General features: G+C 34.7%; 1 protein-coding gene across 4 annotated transcripts in view; it reads right to left on the bottom strand.

Moving 5' to 3' along the window:
* The window catches only part of LOC129224428 (SEC14-like protein 2), a 65,041-nt gene extending 40,415 nt beyond the window's left edge, over positions 1 to 24,626 (bottom strand). For 3 of the 4 annotated variants that reach the window (XM_054858877.1, XM_054858881.1, XM_054858882.1), the window contains exons 1-3: positions 14,642 to 14,741; positions 4,760 to 4,837; positions 676 to 751 (exon numbers count right to left, since the gene is read on the bottom strand). In XM_054858877.1, coding sequence (XP_054714852.1) covers positions 676 to 751; positions 4,760 to 4,810 — 127 coding nt within the window. In that variant the 5' untranslated portion in view covers positions 4,811 to 4,837; positions 14,642 to 14,741. Of the gene's footprint in view, positions 1 to 675; positions 752 to 4,759; positions 4,838 to 14,641; positions 14,742 to 24,553 lie in introns of those variants that run through there. The other variant, XM_054858878.1, reaches the window with a different exon arrangement.
* Positions 24,627 to 26,348: the final 1,722 nt, after the last annotated feature.

Genomic DNA, 26,348 nt, shown 5'->3' with positions numbered 1-26,348 from the left:
TGACACCATTGGAAAAAGTGATATTTTTTACTCCTGATCCATCTTGACCTATGGTCGAAAAACTAAGCTTTCATTTCAAAGGGAAAAAAGTTACAAGTCTTTTTAAATAAAGTTCAAAACATCTCATTTTCATTCAAATTGTTAATCATTTTCTTTCGCATTTTAATTTTTTAAACTTAATTTATTTTGTGTTTTCATGGTTACGCTTTTTAAAGCCATCTTTCTCGATTTAATTTCTTAAAACTATTTTAATGTCTGTCGTCATTGTTTGGGAGCGAAATTTTGCTGGATTTTTTTCCCTTTATTTAAGCCTGATTGCTGAATATACGTCGTTTGACACAATTTTTATTTTTAAGGTAGACCGGGCAAAGTCGGGCGACGCAGCTAGTTACCAATAAGTCGAGGAACAGCGCTAGCAAGAAGCGGTCTTATTCATAAAATTCCTGAGGTAAATTGTTGAGGGTATTCTGAATTATTGTAATTAGTTAATGAAATTTTGTTTTCTGTGATTTCGAAAGAGTAGATTAAATTTAAAAGGTTGCTTCATCATTCAAAGACCTTATCATTTTAGAGTATTGTTTAGAATTTACTAGAATAAATGAATAATTTAACGTTCTTTCAATTTCTTTACGAGAGTGAAATAGTTAAAAATCTAAGTAAAAGAGGGAACATTACCTTTTAGGAACCTATAAAACATCATTTTGTCATCATACATTTCAGTTCTTACATCGTCTTTCAGTCGTCTTCTCAGCTATGTTAAACAAGAAAAACTTTTAAGAAAAAAAAGTGTTGTAAAAATATTATCAATGAACAAAAATTTGTAATAATATTAGAAATCTCAACATTCTGAGTAAAAACATTGCTAGAAAGATTTCAGAGATTATCTTGATGAGAGGTTTGAATAGTAATTTAGCTCATACAAGCCATTGGTTAACAGCTAAAAAAGTGTCAAGAGGCCTTTAGAGCATGACATCCAATAGAGATGGCATAGGGTTACTTTCCCCCTGCCAACATGAAACAGGTTATTGATTTCTGTCAGATGCCATGCCAACCGCTCCACTGAATTTCAATGGAGTTAGAATAGTATTAATAGTAGTTAGTTTTGGCTATTGCGAAGACCTGCCACGTGATAAAGAAAGTGAGTTCGTCGCCAAAAGGTTCGTTGTCTAAACCCCTTACCCCTTACATGTATGGTTACATGTAATGTCCTTACATGTATGATTGCTCAAGTTTCAGATTATTTTTACTTTCTTATTAACTGGAAATAGTCTTAAACTCGAGTTCGCGAATCAACACGCAGACGATCAGGTAATCCCAATGTTTTGCATATTATAACTGTGCATTTGTATAGGGAACATACATGTTTACACACACACACACACACACACACACACACACACATGTTTTCAGCTTTATTTATATGGATTAAAATTTCGGAGTTCTTCCTTTCGCAACATTGTTAAATTGGACCACTAACAGTTCTCTCTGTTAATGAACGACCCAAAAACCATTGCTTTAGTTTTTAAAAAAATAGTAATAAATATTTTTTTTTTTTGGGGGGGGGGGTGATGATGCACTTTTTTAAAGCGTATATTTCGTGACTGACAAATTCATTATTAGAGTCTTATAAGACCGAAACAGATCCATTTAGATTGCTTAATATCAAGTTTATTAAAAACGAGCTGATGTGTGTGCAATGTACATTCATGGCCGCACTTGATTCGCTTACGCTGACGGTACATCATATGACTTCCTTCAACGCGAATTTAATAATAATAATGCCTTGAAGTAAGCAAGAAAACACTTTAAATATTTTCACTCCTAGTTTGTCGCTAACCTTCCCAATAACGGCAATTGTAACGTCATTTAATAGTTCACTCTCAAAAAAAAAAAAAAAAAAAAAAAAAAACAATAGGCCAAATTGAAACCAGATTCTGAACATACTTTCTCACCAACTTGACGATGTATCGCCAAGTTGGCTACCAAGCTTGGCAACCAAAAACTTGGTGATATATTGCCAAGTGTTTGCCAAATCATAACATCACCTGAGTTCGCATTGAAATTAACTCTGATTTCCCTCCTAAAAGGCGTAAAATACCCTTTTTCAACATCAAAATGCAATCAAAAGGAAAGGTGCACAACTGGAACCTACTAGGAGTCTACATAACGAATTTCAACTTTCTACAGCACACTGTTTTTGAGTTATGCGAGATACATACGCACATACATATACACATACACACAGACGTCACGAGAACATTCTTGGTAATTAATTCTGAGATGGTTAAAATGGATGTTTTGGGCGTCCATACGCTTTCAGGTACATATGCACGTGCTGCCGGGCCGAAAAAACAACTCAACTCTCAATCGGGGGTGAGCAAACTGGAAATTTAGGCTGATATTTGAGTGAAATTTTTGTCGTGAATACAATACTTCCTTCACTATGTAAAAAGAAGTAAAAAGAAGTAATTTTTTTTTCAAGTGGGTTTGAAACCATCACATTAAACTTGCATAAATTTTGCCATAACAACTTAAATATTTTTCACAACAGCGTTTCTCTCGTTCTCCCTCCCCCTCTACCGTCAACTACAGCACTGCTTGCAAAATAGCACAGTAACATCAAATTTTCAGAATTTCTCTCCAAACATACGCATTGTCTAAAGCCTGAATTCTGCTAATTTGAAGCCCGGACAAAATCAATCTCAATTAATGAAACAGCCATAGTTTGAGTCTTTTGAAAGAGGAGGTTTTGTAAGGCGTATATATAAAGTTCATTTCCATCAAGTAAACAATTTTATACACTGCTCGACATTGAAAGTGCAACACCAAGAAGGAGTGGTCAGAAAGTGATGAAATTTGGAAAAAAGACAGACAGCAAGGAATTATAAATGATCTTAATTTCAAAATGATAGGCAGAATACAGAGCGAGAACGGCGTCGGCTCAGTAGGATGTAGGACCTTCGCGGACAGCGATACACGAAGAAACACGTCTAGGCATAGAGTCAGTAAAGGTGCGGATGACGTCCAGAGGGATGGCTCTCCATTCCTTTTCAACCATTTGCCACAGTTCGTCTTTTGAACGAGGCAGGGACAAAGTCTGCAAACGGCGTCCAATCACATCCCACACATGTTCGATTGGTGAAAGGTCAGAAGAGTATGGTGGCCAGAGAAGCATCTGTGTGCCTTGGAGAACATGTTGGCAGATGCGAGCACTGTGTGGTCGAGCGTTATCCTGCTGAAAAATTGCATTAGGTAGCCCTTGAAGGAAAGGGAATGCCACCGGCCGCAGCACATTATCCAAGTATCGTTGGGCCGTCATAGTGCCCTGAATACGAACTAGAGGTGATATGGAATTGTACACAATTGCACCCCAAACCATTATGCCACGTTGTCGTGCGGTGGGACGTTCCACAGTTATTGCCGGATTAGATCTGTCACCACGTCGACGCCACACACGTATGCGGCGACTATCACTGGATAAACAGAAGCGGGATTCATCTGAGAGCACGACATTTCGCCATTCTGTTATCCACGTCGCTCTAGTCCGGCACCATACTAAACGTTGCTGTCTGTGTTGGGGGGTCAATGGCAGTCTTCTTAGCGGACGCTGTGATTGCGACCAAACGACGGGAAATGGTTCTAGTTGACACGGGAACATTCAGGGCATCTTGCACCTTCTGCAGAATCGAGGAACAAGTGACTTGTGGGTCTGCTACAGCTTGTCGGTGGATGCGTAGATCCACACGTTCTGCCGTCACTCCTGCTGCCTCTGCACTCCTCAATCTTGCCACATTTCGTTGTTCCTACCATCTTCGGCACAGCCGATGCACCGTGCTCGCATCCATGTGAGTATCAGCTGCGATTTGACGTTCGGACTAACCTCCCCTTCTCAGTCCGATCACCATACCCCTCGTAAAATCGTCTATCTGCTGGAAGTGCCTTCGTTGATGGCGGCCTGGCATTCTACCGTGTTACACGTATCCTCCAAGACAAAAACTTTCTTCGATAATTCTCCAGTCAGAAATAACAACACGAATATTGCCCATTCTGCAAGTTCTTTCCCTTATATCTTACTTCACGTGCGTCAGAGAGCTGCGCATTTCACATCATTTACATAACTCAGTAATGTACATCTACTCTAAAATTTGCATAAATTTCTGAACACTACTTCTTGGTGTTGCATTTTCAATGTCGATCAGTGTATATCCTATACAGTTTTAAGCACCATTTACTTAGATGGGCCGTAAAAAGCTATATGGGCACATACATGTTAACATTATTTTATTAATCGAAACATTTTATGCGTACACAATTTTTCACTGTATATTATTAAAGATACTCTAAATTTTAGAGCAACTGTTAGAATTAATTTGTCTCAATGGGAATGTGTGAAGAGAATCTTCGCAGTCACAACATAAATAGGGTAAGTGCACTTACCCCATTTATATCATTCTACAGAAGTTGGCCACAATGACATTAAAAGTAAATAGCTAACTTAAAATCAAGTATGACGTCTACTGGATTGTAGGCTAGTATCAAAAACAGCTCGATTTTAGGATTAAAATGTTATTTCGGAAAGAGTTAATTCGAATACAGTTAGGAAAGTACAGAAGATTGAAGAATTGTTAATTTTTACTCGTTGACGGTGTTGTACACTTTTTTTTTTTAATTTTATTAAGCTTATGATACTGGTAGATAGGAAATACTAGAGATAAAAAAAAACAAATTAATAATTACAAAATGAATTATAAGTACTTACTTCTTCAACACTTTCGTTTTCCTCATTTGTAAATTCCGGATTCGCAGGCATAATTATTAGTTCTCACAAATAATGGAACTGAAATGTAAGAAAACGAATACAGACTACTCGTGTAGCAAAAATATAAAGGTCAAAAGTCTAAAGAATACCAGTTTTACCCATAGACTAATAAGAATAGACCGAGCTATGGCTACCCTTTTACTGCTCATAAATCAAACCATGTGACTGGTGGATATCCTAGCAACAGCGGGCGTTGATCGTAGCAAACGATCAACGCCCGCGAGAAATAAAATAAATAGAATTAATGGAACACGGAAGAATGATCTTTTATGGAGTCCGATTTGTAAATTTGTTATTTTAAGTTGTAAATATTTTGTTAATATAGTGAGATTTTCGTTTAGATAGTACTGTGCTTTTTTTTAGTCAATTTCAATAACTCTCTAAGCAATTAAAGATGCAAGCGCCCAAAACGAATTGGCAACCGGTAAGATTTTTACCTACAATTTCAATTTAGGATACCGATTAGCACATTTTTGCTTTAACGCAAAACGTTTACGCCAATGCTGACGTAGCAGTTCCGAATGAAATAAAAGTTACTGAAAACTGTGATCAAAAACTAAATACTAATGTCAAAATAATGCATAACTAAAAGAAAAACAGTTCAATCTCTGCACCTGGAAAAAAATTATAATGCAAACACATTACGTCTTAAAATATATGTCGAGTGCCAAACTATAGATAATGTTGCCATCTAGCAATCATGCTGCCAAAGTTTTCGCCAAGCCTCCCACCAGTCACATGATGTATCCATAAACCAATTTTTTCATCAGCAAGTCTGGGAAAGCTCGGTCTACTTTTATTATTCGTCTATGGTTTTACTCAAAATGTAATACTAATTTTGGAAAGTAAAATTTCGCCAGCACTTACAACACAAGAAAAAAAAGGCTTCGCGCGTACATGTTCAGCAATTTAGCTCTGGTGCCGCGTGCCGCCCCACCCACTCGTGACCAAGTGTTTTTGAAGGGCTGAATGGATCAAAAGTATTCAGAACTACAGTTGTAAGTGTCTAGTTTACTAGCACTTCTGTTGCGATAAGTTATTATTGTTATTATTGAGTAGCTACGGATTGCTTATTGTTCTCACTTGACGGAAGTTGATTGTCCTATTATTTTCTTTCTTTTTCTTATTGATATTAAGTTTCTTCTTCTCTCGCTTTGATTCAAAGAAATTTTTTGACAAATGGAGCACAAAAGTATGCTCACACGGTGAAAAGTTCCTAATGAATGCTGGATGGGAAACTTACGTACAATTTTGTTTATTCCAAGTAATGATAATTTCTCCAACATTTGCTATAAAATGTAAAAAATTTTCCAAAAAGTAAATTGAGTCGTCAAGAAGAAATCCATTTTATTCAACTTCTACAGAAAATATTTGTTAATAATCATTTTTGCCTCCATTAATCTTTCTTAGAATAGAATGAACTAATAAATTTTGCCAACAAACGATAACAAACAAAATCAAGGATTGCCATTAAAGAAATTACAGGATAAAAATTCGGAACTCCAGAGCTCGAATACGTTACCTTGCGGTGGTCAACAATACTACCAAAAAGGTAAAACATTCAGTTCTACATGATTTCGTTGGGGTAAATTACAGGCTTCAGACAGTTTGTGGTGTAATGTACTTTCAGAGTAATAGAAAAGAAAGCTTACCACAAACACGATTAAAGATTACTGTCACTAATTTAGCTTCAAAGCAAGTTACGGCATTTGTTTGTTTTACTTTTTTCATCCGCCATTAGACAGCCGCTGCAGCGCTCCCTATAGTTAATTGGGGTTGCGAATATAAATAAATTTTGAACAATCAAAGCTGCAAACGATAAACGTTAGTTGGTTCCATCGAAGTGTTCGGGTATGTTCGAGTAAAGTAACCGGTTAACCGCGGTTAACTGGTGGTTCCCCAGGCGCATTCTAATACAGCTACCAGTTGATGAAAACTAATGAAAATGTGACGTCAGCAATCACTGAAGTTAGAGCCGCTATATACAGGGTGTTCCATTTTAACCTGCAAGATCTTTATTTTTGAAACCGTTAGTCCTAGATATATATTTCCAGTAGCAAAAATGTTTAAAATCAGATGCATTGTTAAGACATCAAAAATTTGAAGTGAAAATAAAAATGCGTCAAAAAATACAAAATTTAACTTTTTATCCGAACCCCAGGTCCCCTAACTTATGTTCAGGGAAATAATCTCCATTCAAAAATAATTCCAGCACAAAAAGTTTGAAATTAGTACGACCAATATTCACCGAGATATGAAACGCAGCGTTTTGTGACTTACACCACTTTTCACTCGCCGTCAATAATACCTTTTGGGGGAAAATATAGCGGTTAACAAGTGTTTAAAATTATGTGTGCATAGAGTGTGGGTTTTCAAATTGTTCGAGGCTTTGTAGAGTGTTTTCGCGTATCACGGCATAACATTTGCATGTATCATGTAAATACCCAAGCATCTCGATGATTGGGTTTATCACTAGATCTATTTCAAACAAATCTAAAGAAGTTCTTCTGCCCTTATATAGAAGTTTAGTAAGACCACATTTGGAGTATGCTGTTCAGTTTTCGTTCTCCTTATTTTAAGAAAGGTATTAATGTATTGGAAAGGGTTCAAAGGCGGGCTACAAGGCTAATGAATGGACTTTCTCAGTTAGACTATGATTCCAGGCTTAGAAGGTTAAAAATGTACAGTCTTGAGCAAAGAAGAGACCGAGGGGACATGATTCAGTTGTTTAAATTTATTAAAATGAAAGATGTTACGGGGCTGAAGTTTAGCACTGAAAACAGGACAAGGGGTCATTGTTTTAAGCTATTTAAATCCCAGGCTGTTCTTACCTCTAGGTAAGATTATCTTTTTTCTATTAGCTGGTTTCTTGCGGTTGGCTCTAGTCTGCAACGCAACACAACCATTTAACTACAACAAAAGTGGACTGTATAACTTTTATTATGATTAATTTCATACACTTGAGAGCAGCATTCTTTCAGCCTCTCTGACCTTAAACTCCCTGAATTGGTTGCAGCCAGAGGTTTTTAACTAAACATAGGTGGCGCTTTAACATACCGGGCCACGTTGAAACATATATGGTTTCAAAAATTATATGATAAACTACAGAAAAAAAACAATTGAGAACTAACTACTATCAAGTATACATTACTGGCAACAAATATGAAATACACATTATTAAAGTTTGTAGAATAATAAAACAGATGTAAAGAAGTCTTTTTACAAAACATAATTATTTACCAATCCGTTAGTAACAGTCACCTAAAGTTCATCAGTCCATATTAGGAAAAACTGCTAATTTATGAATTGGTCGGCGAAAAAATCCAGTATCGGTCTTTATGTTAACAACTCGCACATTCTGATCCGAACCACGGAAAACTTCCATCACTCTACCTAACCTCCACCTTAAAGGAGGAACGTTGTCCTCTTTAATTAAAACTAAATCATTTACTTTAATATTTGGTTGTTCTCGTACCCATTTGGATCGCTGTTGCAACGCGGAAACATATTCATTTAACCATCGTTTCCAGAAACTCTGAAAAATCTGTTGAGTTAATTTCCAGCGATAAGAAGGGGGAATTTTTTCGTTGAGAAGATTTTCTTCTGGTATTGAAGAAAGCGATGTACCAACCAAGAAATGCCCAGGAGTAAGAGCAGACATTTCGGATGGATCCTCTGACAAAGGGCTCAACGGTCGGGAATTTAAACAAGGTTCAACTTGTGTCGTTAGCGTTGAAAATTCTTCCAAAGTCAATTTTTGGTCTCCTATTGTACGTTTTAGGAGAGATTTAGCGGATTTGACAGCTGCCTCCCAAATTCCTCCAAAATGAGGGGCGGAAGGTGGATTAAAGTTCCATTTAATTCCCTCGTTGGCGAAATAATTATGAACGGGTTCTTCCTTCTGGAGAAGTGCAATAACTCTATTCAATTCTTTATTTGCAGCTACAAAATTTGACCCACAATCCGAAAATACCTCACTTGGTTTTCCTCGTCTCGCCACAAATCGTTTTAGTGCAGCTATAAAACAGTCTGCAGATAAGTTGCCAACAATTTCAATGTGCACAGCCTTTACGGCTAAACACACAAAAATACAAATGTAAACTTTTAAGGTTCTAACCCAGCGGCCAGATCGCGGTTTTACTAGAAAGGGTCCTGCAAAGTCTAGACCGGTTTTTGAAAACACTCGTGATGGCATTACTCTAGCACGCGGCAAATCAGCCATCACCTGGTGTGCTGTTTTTCCCTTGAGTTTGAAACACTTAATGCATTTCCAAATTTCCTTTTTAATGGCCGACTTAGCGTTAATTATCCAAAACTCCTTACGTATAACAGATAACAAAAGAATAGTACCCGCATGTAAATATGTTTCATGATAGGAGCGAATGATAATGGTAGTTAAGTGGTGATTCTTTGGCAGGAGAATGGAATGTTTTCTTTCATTTGAAAAAGGAGCATTTTCCAGTCTACCACCAACACGTATTACACCATCTTCATTTATAAATGGCTTTAAGGAAAGTAATTTACTATTGGCAGGAAGTGGTTTTTTATTCTCCAAATGAAGATACTCAGTGGAAAACTCTTGCTTTTGAACTATCTTCACCAAAATATTTCTAGCGGCTTTCATTTCATCACTAGTCAGATAGCCAATGTTTCGATTTTTGGGATATCGAGCATTTTTAATGAAACGTAGGCACCATGCTATCATGCGGCGTAATTTAACATATGATGAAACTTTAACAATTATTGGAAAATCAACAGACGATGTTCCATATAAACACGAAGCCTTTTTTCGCTCTTCTTTTAGAGCGTCCGTTGACAATGGTACTTCTACATGTGGAATTTCCTCGTGTCTAAGCCAAGGAGGACCAGACCACCATAATTCAAACTTAAGCAGTTCAGAGGGTAAAAGTCCTCTACTTGCACAGTCTGCTGGATTTTGGTCTGAAGGAATCCAGCGGCAGTGTTGAATAGGAAGGATCCCTTGTATTTCAGAAACCCGGTTAGCAACAAATATTTGCCAACGTGACGGCTCAGATCTTAACCATGCTAAAACGATTGTGGAATCTGTGAAGGCGTGTATTGCATCAATTTGAATATGTAATGACGAAAGAACGATTTGTAGTAAATGCACTAACAACACAGCTGAGCAAAGTTCAAGGCGCGGAATCGATATTGTTTTCAATGGTGAAACACGAGTCTTCGATGTCAACAGGCTAACTTGATGACTGGACGTATCGGAAGATTTTAAGTAAATTACTGCAGCGTATGCCTTCTCAGAGGCATCACAAAAACAATACAGTTCAATATTAGACGCTTCGTGCAAAAGAACTCTTCGAGGCACAGTTACAGGTTCAAGTTGAGAAATATCGTTGCTATAGTTAATCCATCGCTCCTTAAGCTCCGGAGGCACAGGATCATCCCACGATAACTGACATTTCCACAAATCTTGAATCAAAATTTTTGCAGTTATAATAAATGGCGACAACCACCCAAGGGGGTCGAAGATGCTTGACACACTAGACAAAACAGATCTTTTTGTAGGGAAGGCTCTGTGCTTATCCGAAAAATCAATGTTATACGTAAAGTCGTCGAGCGTTGGGTTCCATCTCAATCCCAATACTTTAATAAATTTAGAATCGGCGGTACTAGAAGAACATGCGGACAAGCCCTCTGATTTGCGTAGTCTTTCCAACACAAACGAATTGTTAGTACACCACTTGTGCAATTTAAATTGTCCTCTTCTAAGGAGATCATTCAGTTCATGGATAAGATCAATCGCCTCCTCTTGCGTTTTAGCGCCAAACAGGCAGTCATCAACGTAAAAATTATGCATGATTAGATCAACTGCCTTTGGAAATCTCGCTGCCTCATCAATTGCCAGCTGTTTAAGTACTCGCGTAGCCAAATAGCTAGCAGATGCGGTACCATACGTGACAGTACACAACCTATAAGTCGAAATTGGTTTAGTGGGGTCATCCCTCCACAGAATTTTTTGAAAATCTCTATCTGCATCATGAATCTCTATCTGGCGATACATTTTTTGGAAATCACTTGTAATTGCAATGTTATGACATCTAAACCTCAATAAAATAGCGAAAAGATCGTCCTGCACCTTTGGACCATTCATAAGCGTATCATTTAATGATACACCAGATGCAGTTTTTGCACTAGCATTAAAAACAACTCTTAATTTTGTGGTGGAACTAGACTCATTAATTACATGATGGTGCGGAATACAATAATGAGCATTTTCTTTACATACCGTATTGTCGATTTCCATATGCCCAAGATCGAGATACTCTGTCATGAACTTTTTGTATTGCAAATAAATGTCAGGCATTTTTAGAAGTCTTTTTTCTAGACTATGAAACATTTTAAATGCGGTGGCCTTGGAGTTACCTAACAGTTTTCTATTAGGTTTAAACGGAAGTCTAACAGAATACCTTCCTTCTTTATTGCGCGTATAATTTTCTAAGAAATGCGTTTCACAAAGCCTTTCTTCCCTTGTAAGCGATTGTGTTGACGGAATTTGTTCTAATTCCCAAAACGACTTAACTAGCTCATCTGTACTAACACTTAAACTATTAACAGAACTAGATTCTAAGTCACAACAGCTGAGCGTTGTAGCTCCTGCGATTATCCACCCTAATCTAGAACATACTGCGAACGGAAGATTTTCACCCCGTTTTATTACCTCTCCGTTTACAAGCGAAAAAAATACATTTACCCCAAATAGAATGTCTATGCTTTCTTTCTTAAAATAAGAGGGATCTGCTAACAATAAATCCTTATACTCATTGAAACATTTCACAGGCGTAGTTGAATTGGGCAATTCCCCACAAATTTTATCAATGACGTAAGCGGAGGTTACTATCTTAAATTCAGTGTCAAAATGCGAGGAAAATACTAACTCGACTGCTCCATTGCTTAGCGTATTATAACTTCCTAAACAGGAAACTGAAATTTGAGCAGGGTTAATTTTCAATCCCAATTGCTTGGCACATTCTTTCCTAATGAAATTTTTTTCTGATCCCGTATCCAGCAAACATTTACAACTTATCCACTCATTTTTAGAACTTCTAATCTTAATTACAGCAGTGCATAAAAGAACAGATGAATTGCTATTATTCATACTAGTTCCCAATTGATTACCATATGAATTATTTGCACGTACTATAGACGTAACTTCATTTTTGCGATTTAAATCTAAACTCGTTTCTACTGAACAAGGAATAAATTCTTTAGCACTTACAGAAGGAAACCTAGGTATCGACCTATTTTCATTGTCTTGATGTAACATACTGTGGTGCCTCTTCCCACATTTGAAACAAGTATTACCGCTTTTACATTTTCTAATTAGATGCACATTAGAGAGGCAATTAAAACACAGTTTATTTTGTTTTACGAAATCAAATCTTTGCGGTACGGATAGACTGCGAAATTTTACACTTTGATAAGTAATGATTATCTTTACAATATGAACATACAGAAACCGCAACCAAAGCGTTAACTTTAGAGTTTGTGGGCTTTTGAACTTTACCGACTGAACCCTTACTGTTTTGAATTGTTCTAGCGTAACTTTTTAGAAACTCTATTAAATCCCTAAGTTTCGGAATTTCAGAATTCTTTGACTGGCGTTCCCACCATAATTTAGTGGAAGTATCTAATTTTTGTAATATTAAATACAACATTAAGGTATCCCCAAATTTATCAACCGATTGACCCAGCGTTTCTAATGAACGAATTATTTCATTGACATTATCTACTAAAGTCAACAAAGCAGAAGCGGATTCATTTTGAATGCTTTGAAGATCCAAAAAGCGTTTAATGTGAGCAAAAGTTTGCTCTCTTGTATTTGAGTATCGTTCATCTAACAAATTATACGCAATTTTAAAATTACTATCAGATATTGGAATAGAATTTACAATTTTCGCAGCATCACCTCTTAACGAGGTTTTTAAATATTGAAGCTTTTGAGCATCAGATAGAGATTCATTTTTCGTTACTGTTGCATTAAAAAGATCTTTAAACGTTAGCCAGTCGATAATATTGCCACTGAAATTGGGCAAGGAAAGTTTCGGCAGCTTTATTGTTTCACTTCCGTAATTTGTTTTATCTGCGCTACTTAAACTGGAGACGTTTAACTCTGGTTTCTTCTGCTTGTTCAGTTTTTTCTCAGCACGAAATTTAATTAGTATTGCTTTTTCGTTATACGCAAAAACACTTTCTAACTCGCTATCTAATTCTTCAAGATTTTCAATTAGCGCTTCAACCTTACAGTCAATATCTTTCAATTCAGCCTCTTTTTGCTTTAACAGTTCTAAATTTTCAGATATTTCCTCAAAGTTAACGTCTTGTTCTTTTAGATTGCCTTCAATTTTCTTTACGTAATTTGTCACTGCTCTTCTTACGATAGAACGTTTTGCTTTAACGCGTGTCAACTCAATTTCATTTTCCTTCGCGTCTTTAGACATTTTCTGGTTATTTAGCAGTCACTAATTTCAAACTTGAAATTGCTACTCACCTCCTTTCATGTAAAGGCTTCGAATCGTAATGCGTAAGTTATTTCACTTCATGCGTCTTCAACTTGCGTTACATTTCTTCACGAGCCATTCTTTTTAATCTCCGGCTCGACGGACCATGTTCTTACCTCTAGGTAAGATTATCTTTTTTCTATTAGCTGGTTTCTTGCGGTTGGCTCTAGTCTGCAACGCAACACAACCATTTAACTACAACAAAAGTGGACTGTATAACTTTTATTATGATTAATTTCATACACTTGAGAGCAGCATTCTTTCAGCCGCTCTGACCTTAAACTCCCTGAATTGGTTGCAGCCAGAGGTTTTTAACTAAACATAGGTGGCGCTTTAACACAGGCTAACATGGATATTAGGAAAAATTATTATTATAGCAGGGTAGTGGAACCTTGGAACAGCTTATCGGAAGAGGTGGTAATGAGCAAGGGAGTAGATAGTTTTAAGAGGGCCATTGATCTTCATTGAGGACTAATTAATTGACTAGGACCAGTCTAGCTGGGCCCAGAGCCTGTTGCTGGACGTCACTTTTGTATTTGTATTTGTGTTTTTGAATAGCAATAAAAAATATGAATACCTTGTTTTTCTTACTTTGACGACCTGTCATTCTTCTGAAAGGGCGATAAGTTCCAATTTCATCTTTTGTATGGACCCTTAAAACTTGAAACTTGAATATCTCTTTGAGTTTTGGTCGCACAAATGTCAAGTTTTTTGTATCAGTAATAGTTTTCAATGGAAATTATTTCTCTAAATATTAGTTATGGGACCTGAGCCCGTATACAAAGTTAAATTTTGTATTTTTTGACTCATTTTTATTTTTGCTTCAAACTTTCAATATCTTAACTCTGCATATGGTTTTGAACATTTTTGCAATTGGAAGTATACATCTAGGACTAACGGTTGCGAAAATAAAGGTCTTTCAAGTTAAAACGGAACACCCTGTTTTCAGGCCGATGCATCAGCTTAAGTTTAGGCATTTTGGATCGGAGTTTTCATCGCTGCGCTACTAGTGCAATCACAGCAAAGTTTTGGGTATTGCCAAAAATAATATTTTATTTAATAAACAATTTACGTGTGCGGCTAATAATCGATCGCAGTGAACAATCACCAAACACGATCACTTGCCAGAAAAGGCAACCACTCAAACACGCGCCCGCCCGATCCAAAATGGTTGATATAAAACTGCAACCTACCAGTGCAACCAGTTACTCTATTGGAACATACCCGTGAACTGGAAAAAAAATACATATATGGTTACATAAACACTAAAAAAAATCGGTGTACTTACTTTTATATTTGCTAAAACCAGATTATTCATTCTTTCGGATAATTAGCACTCTCTACAATTCAACACAAACTGGAATATCCATTGCTGTTAAACGCAAGTAAGGATTTGAGGAAGTAAAAGTATTTCGCAGATAAGATTATTTGAATATTCTTCGGAATCCGCAACAGATCAGGCGACTGTTTTATTTACACAGTTGGACACAATTGGCTTTTCTGCATAATACAGCTTCTATCATGACTGTTTGCCTGGTGTGTCTTCTTCCAAGAAAATAAGTGGGATGGATATATTTGGTTTTTGATTTCATTTGAATTGATAATAAGCCTAACCAGTACTTTTACGAATGAGAGACTGCGTCAAAAGTACACCTTACATCTGTGTTTACACACATTGTTTCAGATGTATAGTTCAGCTTTGGTTAATTGAGTTATGACCTTGACAATTTTTACCTCTTTTTCGGGTAAAAAGAAAGGGTATTTGTTGCTGAGTTGGGTTAATTTCGCAGTATTTATGCTAAACTATCCAAACTCAAATGAGCTCCAATAACATATTTAGTTTCTAATCAACTCCCCAAGAAAAGAGGTAAACATTGTCAAGGTCATAGCTCAACTAAGCAGAGCTACACTATATTGCATATATTGTTTTAGAAAAATGAATAAACTATTATTCGTTTTAAAGGCATTTAGACAAGTCAATAACTTTAGTACAGAACAGTGATTCTCAAGCGCTGCGCTGGTGCTGCGAACCCGGAACCAGACCACGGAAAAATTTCACCGGTCTTTAAAGACATGTCGCTGTTTTGCCAAAATAACAAATAAATCTAACAAAATAATAAACAATTAAGTTAAAAATTAAACAATAAAAAAAATGAAATAAAAGTAAAGCATATTTTATACGAGATTTGTTTTATTGATTTTATGATTACTTATTATAATCCTATGTGATTTTTTCCGAAGGTTTATTGACACACATATTAATCAATGAAAAATATGAGATAGCATTTAATAAACCAACCCCTAACTTACGGCATCGACGTGAAAAATATCGTACGAAAGGTGAAAACTTTTATTTCGGTTGACTTGCTAGCGAAAATTCGCACCGAGATTACAGCAGCATTAAAAAAAAAAAAAAAAAAAAAAAAAAAAAAAAAAAAAAAAAAAAAAAAAAAAAAAAGTGGGGGGAAAAGGAGCAAAAGTGGGGGAAATGTGCCAAAAAATTCAGCCTTGTTCTAGAAATGCTACTGTTCTGACTGGTAATATTAAGATTTTATTTGGCTGTTTTTACTTACAGTTGAATGTGACCACCCTGTAAGAAAAGAAAGGGTAAAAGAGATGATTGTATAGGTGTCCGAAAAGTGCTTGATACATTTAAGAATTCATAAAGAAACAACTACTTGTTGTATGAATATGCGGTTTGTGCCATAATTATTTTACACGGTAAAGATTTTTTTGTGGTATTGTTAAAAAAAAAAGAAAAAATAAAAATAAAAGAAACAATAACAATAAAAAAAAAAGTGTCGTATTCGCAACTCCAGACCTCGAATACACTACCTTGCGGTGATTAATAACACTAAAGAAAAAGGTAAAACATTTCATTCCACGTGTTTTCTTTGGGGTAAATTACAGGCTTCAGAGTGCTTATGGTGTAATGTAACTTCAAAAGAATAGAAAAGACACAAACACGAAGAAAAATTTCTGTCATTCACTAATCGTCAAAGCAAGTTTTAAGTTACGGGATTTGTTTGTTTTACCTTTTTCATCCGCCATTAGACAGTGGCTGCAGCGTCCCTATAGTTTATTGGAGTTGCGAATTGTCCCAGTAAGAAAAAATGCCACGTGAGGTGTTTGATCATTTGATTAAACAGAAATTGATATTTTTTATTACCAGAGTTTGCAGTTGAATGTGTCGTTTGTGGACATGGAATGAAGTTGAGTACCGTTTACATGCACTGTAAAAACAATTAGAAACGTTTATGGAAAATAATGGGCAGCTAATATGCCCAATTTGTGGCAGTAACATTTCTTTGATAAAAACAGCATGTTTTCTGCTAAAATTCAGTAAACTTTCTGAAATTATCCTGGAATGTTGTTGAAGATTTCCGAAATCTTCCCGGTCAAAGCCAGTCATGTCTCTGGAACCTTCAGAGACTTAGAACTTTTTAGGTAGGTTTATAATAGTGGCCTTGGCACGAGACCCACGTGATAACAGGCCAGACAACTCCTTTCCCCCCCGCTTTGTTACGCCACCAGACGTCGATCTATGAACTTGGCGCGAAACTTTGAAAGCAGTGCGTTTTACCAGTAAACAGTAGTGCTCTGGCTGAAATAGATGAAATAGGAAATATGTAACTTTGGATGCATATTTTTGAATACAATATTGTTGGATTTATCTCATCCTTTCCACGTATCGGAATGTAGAAGCAATTTAAAAATATATATATATATATATATATATATATATATATATATATATATATATATATATATATATATATATATATATATATTATATATATATATATATATATTATATATATATATATTTATATATATATATATATATATATATTTATATATATATATATATATATATATATATATATATATATATATATATATATATAATATAAGTATCTGCTGAGTGAAAGTGAGTCAGCGATTTCCGCTTCCGAACAATCTGCATGCGAAGAAAAAAGTTGGGCTCCTCATGGAATAAATTTTAAAGTTCGGAGGTAAGTACTTTTCTCAGATAAACAAATTTACATTTTATGCTTTTCAGTTCATGCAGTTAAGGTTACTTAATTTTTCCTCTATTACACAAACAATTGTCAGTTTCCTTTCTGATATCTTTGTCTGTAATTTGTAATTTCAGCGTACTGCTTTAATATTTGAAATGGTTAACTTGCAACTTTTTTTTTCTTTATTTTTTCAACCTTGTGCACGCATTTATTCGAAATGAATTTTCCAAGATGACAATATACATATGTCAAAATTTTCTGCGAATATACTTGTTGCTATCAGAAGCAACGTAACTTGGTGTTGATATTCAGTTAATATGTATGTAAACAAGTTTATTGAAACAGGCTTTTAACTGAACTAATCTTATATTTTCGGTTTCGATTAAATTGTTTCATAAGCTAGCATGTGTTATTTTGATCAAAAAACATTCCTTGATGGGCTTCCGTAGTTCTGAGGTAGAAGATTAGCTTTGAACGCCGGAGGTCGTGGGTTCGATACTCAAACATTTCCCCCCAACTACGCCCCTGCAATGTAATTCAAACAAGCTGGTTCTGTGCGTAAATTTAAAAAAATATATGTTTTTTTTCCACTGTTGTCTTTAAGTTTTATGATATTTATGCGCAAACTGTGGTTGAGTTAAAGTTATTCATAATTTCAGAGCTTACGAAAGATTACTTTTGAGCAGTGGATACGCAACGTGTTTTTGCCAAATGCTCTATGCTTGTTTGTTTATGCTTAAAAAGGGCAAAATGTCTTGAACTAAATATTTTTTGAACTCCTTGGGTTTTCTGTTAATAAGCTTTCAGGAACTCTGAAACTGTAACATAAATTGAATTAAGGGGCTGTCCATAAAGTATGTTGCAAAATTTTGAACAAATGCCCCCCCCCCTCCTGTTACACGTAACGCTGTTCAACATGAGCATATTGTTATAAACAACGCGTGATGTCATACTTCTTGTTATCCCCTCCCTTCCCCCTGTCACAAAACTGTCACACTGTATTCCTAAAAGAGCATACTCAGCAAAATGTTGATCTAAATTTAATATATATGAGGTTTTAAGTATTGAAGAATGTTGCTAAAATTGTCATTCTATGAAAAGTTTTTTGAAAAAGGTTACTTTGTCATCAATTAATGCTTTTTAAAATAATTTTTCAAAAGCCTAAAATGATGAACGATTGAAGCCCCTTCCCCCCCACACACAAGAATCATTAGCAGCAGAAAAAGCTTAAAATGAAAAAGTAGCGAAATTCCAAAAAAAAAAAAAAAAAAAAAGTCTGCTTAGATATTGAATACATGTTTTTGATGTACAACATACAGTATTCATGATGTTGTATAATTCCTTCTTTAATTAACGTTTTTCAAGTTGAATTCCTGTGTAATTTTTCGAGAGTGCACACCGATGGGGGGGGGGGGGGCGGAATCATAGTCTCATAGTAATGGTAGCTTTTCAACGACTATAGTTAAATAACTGTGCCCTTGAAATTTTAAGGGAGATGGGGGAGATGTTTTTGGGGTATTTTTCTTGAAGTTTTCATAATTGAAGGGGGTAGAGCCAAGGGCGCCCATATAGGGGGGCAAGGGGGGGGGGCTTGAGAACCCCCTTTGAAATTAGAACTTCCTTGCTTTTAGTATAATTTTTTTTTTTTTTGCAAAATGTAAAAGCATTTCTTCTCCAGCCATTAATGAATAAGTTATTAAAAATGTCACATTTTAATGACTTTAATGTGTCCTGAAATCAGTTTCCACGGGGAAAATATCCACCTAAATCACGGGGGAAATATTTGAGCCCCCCTTTGCAACTTTGCAAATGGGCGCCCATGGGTAGGGCAGTGTTTACTTCGGGGGATGGCACCCAAGCATTCATGTCTTTTTAAAAGCATAAATTTGCTCAGCTAACATTAATAATCTGATATTATGTACTTTAATTTGATGTTATGTCTTTGAAACATATTGCAGTCATGTTTCCCATTTACTTAAGTAAAAATGTTTATTTATTTTTTAAAATTTCATTTACGTCTTATTCAAATACAATGGTAAAATTATTTTTTGTGTTGATGTAATTGTAAAATGAAAGTTCATTTATTTATTTGAATACTTCTTAAGAGTTAATGTTTCAATACAATATACAAGTAGTTAAAATGCGATTAGTTTAAAAAAAAATTCAAATGAAAAATAAAACTGTGTTTATTTATCACTTCGTTTTAACATGATTGTAAAATAAAATCGTGTTTAGTTATTTGAATATTTTGTAAGACTTATGTTTTTATGTAAAATACTATGAATTAAGCTCAGTGTATTTTTTAGTGTATGATTATCGGTTCCTTTTTATGTTTTCAAATGAAAAAGTAGATTTTTTAATGCTACTAAAATAATAGAAGACAATAATAAATAAACCAAATAGTTTAATTAAACCAAAATACTAATCGAAGTGCTCACTTCCCAATATCATTGCGGATCGACGAACGATGACGTCATTTGCTAGTTGAATGGCCTTCCTAAGGCTCCTATATAAGGGGAGCTGACTTATCCGACATTTTGGTTCCAAAATTATCGGGCGAAAAAAATAAACATTTGTACAAAAGCCTCATTGCAGAAAACTGGTGTCCAAACTTTAGGTGTGTTGCCCGATTGATGTTTGATTATTTTATTCTGTGGATGAATACAATTTAATTAATACAAATTAAAAACAAATAAGGTATGAAAATGAGGTTTATTACCGTAAACATTTCCCGATACATTTTAGCTGAATTTGTAAACGAAGTTATCTTTCAAAATTTACCTAAAGTGACATTTTACTCAACTTATCATCAATTATTTTACGACTTAGCAACCAGCGAATATTATGACGTATTTATAAATACTAGAAACGAGGTTGGATCCAATTCTGTCTTGGAACCAAAATGTCGGATAAGTCAGCCTGTCTTTTTCAAGGGGCTCTAGGCCTTCCTATCTCGAAGGCCTCGCTTGGCACCTTTCTGATTTACCAATAAAGTTAAAAGAAGCATCATTGCTCCCGTGGCCCTAGCTAAGTCAGAATTGTAAGTAATGACCTAGCAGCTCAATTGCCTGCAAATCTTCACAAAAAGCTACGGAATCCAGAGACTCATTCGCTCGCATTGGATGTTAGTCAACCTGCACGGGGCGTAATCGAACAAAACCCGACGCACTTAATAAATGCGCTAAGTTAATCTTTAAACTGGAAGCTAAAAATATTTTCCGCAATAGTGAGAATTCTGCATCAGTGCAACTTGTAGCGACTCAGGAAACGTTTTGACAATTAAAAATACTTAATTTTCACAGGAAATTGATGAAAATCTATGAACTCCCGAAGCGTTCCATGGAAGCAGTTGGTGTCGTTTTGGATTTTTTTTTTTTTTACAAATGTGCGAATGATAAATCTTTTCTCATATTTATTTCTTCTTCTTCTTCTTGTTTTTTTGTAAATGTTATTTACGGACGTTTTGTTGAAATTTATTATCGATCAAATAGCCTTTTTTTTCTACTCATTAATTATTCTATCAACGACTTCTTTTAAGTAAATTAATTACATTTTTTTTGGCTGTATGTTTGACTCAATATTACGGTGAACATTTCCAACTGAACAAATAATTTACTTTCCGAGAATTGTTTTATACAGTGTGGTAGCGGTTCCCAACTTTTTTTTGCCTTGCGAGCCCCTTGCAAATCTGTACGAGTTTGGCAAACCCCTTGTGCATTAAGTAATAAGTGACACTCCCCCCCCCCCCTTCCACCACACAGACGCAGTAAACTTTTGGAAGATTTTTTTCAGTGTGAGAAAAAAAAAACTAACAATTGCAAAATATAGAAGTAAAGACATTGCTACAAGCTAAAATTATAGCTAAAAAAAATATTGCAAAACAAATTCAACGGAATAAATCCTGTGATAATTCTTTGAGTTTCAACCCACTAATGGGATGATTGAGGAGCAAAGAATTTCAAAGTTTAGCTCAAATGTCTTGTCTGACAGTTTAAGTCTTGCATTAGGTTCAGCATTTAATATCCTTCTGCATTCATCTTTATGTGTTGAAATTCACTTTTCTCCTTGCGCAGAAGGGGTAATACAACTTAAAGTGTCTGTTTCTGATACAACAGTACATTTATTTAGAGCAGTAAATCAATCCATTAAAAAATAATCTTTAAAAATATATTTTAGAGAAAATGTCGCAGATTAGCTAAATGCTTACAGTAAAATCAGAAAGTTTTCTAAACTTAAATCTTCTTTTAAAGGGTTGCGAATCTACTTGTTTGATAAGGATACGTACTGTGTACATTAATCGTTTGAGTGCAGAAGAATTTTCTTGTCCTTATGCAAAATGAAACGAAATAAAATGCATTTTTTTTTTAAATCTCATTTTATTTTTGAAAAATAATGAAAACGTCCACAATACCAACAAAAATATTTTTATGCTTACTTATTACAAGAGCTTTTCGCAAATTTCATAAGTCCTTTTTTTTATACAGCACAAATTAAGTTCATTTTTTTTACTTCCTTAAAATATTAAACGACGCACCTCACAAAGTCGCAAGCTGCACCCTGGAACTTTTGCTAACATTTTTTTTTTCTTTTTCACACTCTTTCATAAATAAAGTTCTAAGTACATTGTAGTCTTAGGTAACGAGAAAATTATAGCAACAAACAGCTACGTCATTGCACTTATTGTGTCACTCTCATTTTAGGCAAAGCACAATCGCGATAACTCTTCGTCGAATGGTAAAGAAACTAAACATAGATAATTAACTAAATATGTTTCAAAAACTCACATATGCTCCATATAATGTTTCCATCAAGTTTGATAGAATTTTCCAATAAAACGGAGAGAACAGAAGTATTTAAATGCTACCACTTAAACACATTGCGTTCAAAAGTTGAACTTTTTTAACACGGGCTTAATTCTATCATGTTCAACGAAAACAGTAAAAACTATGCCTTGTAAAGACAGACTTAATTCTTTAAATTTACAAAATAGAATGTCAGCAAGTGTGCAAACATTTGCAGTATCCAGGGAGTATCAAATGTGCAAGAGACAAAGGACGAATTAATGAATGATGAACTAAAAACACTTGAACAGACTTAACTTGACTTTATCTCAAACAAACATGTTAAATTTTCGCCATTACAATATTATTTTCGCGAACTCGCTTTGCACATCTTGCGAACCCTCAGGGTTTCGCGAACCACCGGTTGGTAAACGATGCAGTATGGTATAAATTTCATGCGTTCCTAATTTGTAGAGTTGTTTTCGTATGATATTTAATATGAATCAAAAATAAAACTTATGCAAAACTTTAGCTTTTATGAACATGGAGTAAACAACCATAGGACACAGGAATTCGGAACAAAAGAAAAAATAGGAAAAAGAACTTCTAAACTCATTGCAGAATTTTGATTTATAGTTGAATTGTTGTTTAAATTACGGAAAAAAAGACATTAGTTTAAGTATGGTAAATCTTAAAAAATATTTACGAGAATAGATGCATACATTTCAATTTTTTTTCTCTTTATTATGCATTACTTTAGAGTAAAGTCTGTTGCCCCTATATTTCACCCCTCATTTCAAAAGTATTGGCCCCCTTCAGGCTCAGGCCCGGGCCAAAAGGTGTCTCTTCTCCCCCCCCTCCCCTGTGCACGCCCCTGAGTAGAGCATTCCGAGGTGGATGCCCATTAGCTCAGTTGGTAAAAGCGTCCTGCTGAAAACGTAAAGGCGATGGGATCGTTCCTTCCTTAAGTCAGATCATGTAGTTTTCGGAGGATTAATTTTCCTCAGTTAAATTCTGATCGAAATTTCCATAATTGTAATTTATTTGTGGCAGGTTTTTAAATCAGTTTTATTGCATTGAAATCTGGAAAAAAAAACATTTCTTTTAACACTAGCTGCATCTCTCAGCCTTTGCACGGTCTACTTCTAAAATAAAGGTTATGTCAAGTGAGCATGTTCAATAAACCGGTTTAAATGAAAGGAAAAAAAAATTTCCTCGGAGTATTTCTAACAGTCCTCAAAAATGCTCAGTAGAATCTCGACATTTGTCTCTAAAAATCCTTACTTGAGTGAGCACAACAGTCTATAAAATCCTTATTAGAGTATGAACAACAGTCCCTAAAAGTTCGCATTAGAACAAGGACAATAGTTCCACAAACTCTCAATAAGAGCAAGAAACACGCTCCCTCAATTTCAATATTAGGAAAAGGACATACGTATCTAAAGTCCCAGTTAGAGTAAGGGTTACAGTTTTGCATAAGGAAAAGAGTTCCCCCACCCTCACCCCTTCCCTCGGAATCAGATAAAATTTCAACAAAACATCCATATTCTTTTTTCAGAACCCCTACAGAATTGGAACAACTGCTTCAAAACATTCCTTTTGAATAAGTTCTCCAAAAGTCCTCATTCGAATATTGACGTAAGTCCCTCAAAATGCACTTTAGCATCAACCATTTTGAACGAAATTAATGGCAAAACTAAAAGCCCCGAATTCTTTTAACTGAAACAATAAAAGTCTCCTTTATTAATACGGTTAAAATTCTTAATTATCGTCTGCCGGCAGAGGCAAAAAAATAAATAAGTAAATAAAAATAAAAGCAAAAAAAAACATTTAAATGGGGAAAAAAATTTCAATTTCTCCATTACAGGAAAAGTCTCAAAGCAAAAGCAATAATTTCATTTGTTCAGCCTCAAGCAAAAAATAGCCAACAGATATTTCTTCTCAATGATATCTTCAGGTTAATTAAAATTGAGAACACGCATACGATAAGTTTCCAATTTAAAATAGATTTTGACTGACATAAAAATACTTATAACTATTTTCCTGGTTAATTTAGGTGTTTGCAGTTTCCTAATCTATAGGAAGAAAATCTTCTAAAGGGGCACTTTTACGAAATTTCCATTGGAACTTAAATCGAGACGATATAACATTTTTTTTTGGGGGGGGGGGGGGGACGAAAGAGTCGTTTTAAAACCATTTTTGGGACCTAAACTTAAATTCCGGTAGGCATTTTCACATTTATTACATTAGTAAAAATAAGGATTGCCCAATATCAATAAAATTGGCGAAATAATGGAAGAATTAAATTGTTAGCCAAAGGGGAGCTATTGGTAAATGAACAAATAAAATATCTGTTAGAGGTATTTTATCGTCCTTATTTCAACGAATATTACTTACGTAACTTGATGTCCAGAAGTTATAAAAATGCACACCAGAGTGATGAGAGGAAAATGAATGTACGCGAACTTTGCAAAAACAAATCAGAGAAAAAATACAGTCAGGAAATCGTTTGAAAAGTTTTTAAACCGATGAGACCATTACAATTATTGATGGCATTGTTTTAATTGCGATAAGAGAAGGTCTTTTATTTTTTCACTTTTTATTAGCGAATTCTTTCCTGATTCCTCTTGTTGCAATTGGGGATCCAGAAATTTAAGAAAAGAATATTATTTTTAATATGTTTGTGGAAGCTTTTCTTTATAGTACTTTTATTCTCCCGCATATAATTCAAGAACAATAGAAAACCGTTTACCAAGAAATTAGAGATTAACTGATGGAGATAACCGTACCGAAACACAAAGGATTCCGAATCGCTGCTTGTTCATTTGTTCCATGTAATAACTACTTTATCGACGCAACCTCCTTATAGGCCAGTGCCAATAATGTTTGCGACCAAAAAAATTTAGAACAGGATAAAACGAGATCGGAAGGTAAGAAAATCTAATAACATTAATAGGAAAAATAAATTACGGACGAGCTGAGTTCGGGAAGGGGGGTGTAGAGGGGGTTGAAGGGGGGGGGAAACAGTTTATCACGATTTCCGGAAAAACTAAGAAAAAACTAAATTCCAAAGTTGTTGGTAATACAAAGATCTACAACTTTTGTGTTTGCACTTTTTTTTACATAACCTCAAAATTTATGCGAAAAATTTAAAAAACCGACTTTTTGGTTTTTTAGTTTTATCTCCCACAAAAAAAAAATTTTCTCACTAAATTTAATGAAAAGTTACCTTATTATGTCCCAAATACAATAATTTTCTGGATTTAAAAGATTTTTTTTTTTCTCCTTTTTTTGATTCAGTAGTAAAAAAGCATCAGAATTTTCAATCAAAAAATCTCACGTCAAAATATCTGATTTTTTTAAAAAATCGGAGCAAGATTTTTTTATTGGAATCTCTACTTTTTAATGGCATAAAAAACAATATAGAAACTATTCCCAAAAAATGAAGAAAATAAAAAAAAAACTCGAATTTGAAAAAAAAAAACATCACTATGTAAAATTTTAAGCTATTTATTAAAATTTCACTTTAATTACACAAAAAGGTATATAACATTTATTTCGTTTAAAAAATACTTCATTCATTTTAACAAAATGCTTTATTATCTTGTTATTTATCAATATTTAATCGTTAATTATAATCACATCCTTTACTTATCCATTAGTTTTCGTTTCTTTGATGGCTTTTCTTCATCGTTATGCTCAACTATTTTTCTTGATTCCAGTAGATCTTCGAAATTTTCTAGACCATCATCATCTTCGTCTCCAATATTTTTTCAAGTCTGCATTAGTTCTTCATCCCCAATTTCATCTAAATCATTAACTTTCTCGTTGGTTTTTACTTCCACATTGGCTCATTTTTCAGAACCGTGACAATTTGAACATAGACTGCAGTCACCGTTTAATGGTGGATGAGAAGGATAAAACAAACGCATGCTGTAGCTTGATTTTTAATTATTGTAGTATATTTTTATTTTCAGTTTGTGTCAATGTAACATGGGAAATTTCATTTTTTGTGTAATTAAAGTGCAAATTTTAATAAATAGCTTAAAATTTTACATAGTGATGATTTTTGTTTTCAAATTCCAGTTTTTTTGATTTTCTTCATTTTTTGCGAAAAGTTTCCATAGTATATTGTTTTTTATACCATTAAAAAGTAGAGATTCCAACAAAAAAAACTTGCTCCGTTTTTTTA

This window comes from Uloborus diversus, chromosome 6 (assembly GCF_026930045.1).
Source record: "Uloborus diversus isolate 005 chromosome 6, Udiv.v.3.1, whole genome shotgun sequence".
Lineage (NCBI taxonomy): Eukaryota > Metazoa > Arthropoda > Arachnida > Araneae > Uloboridae > Uloborus > Uloborus diversus.
This window is presented reverse-complemented; position numbering and strand designations above follow the sequence as displayed.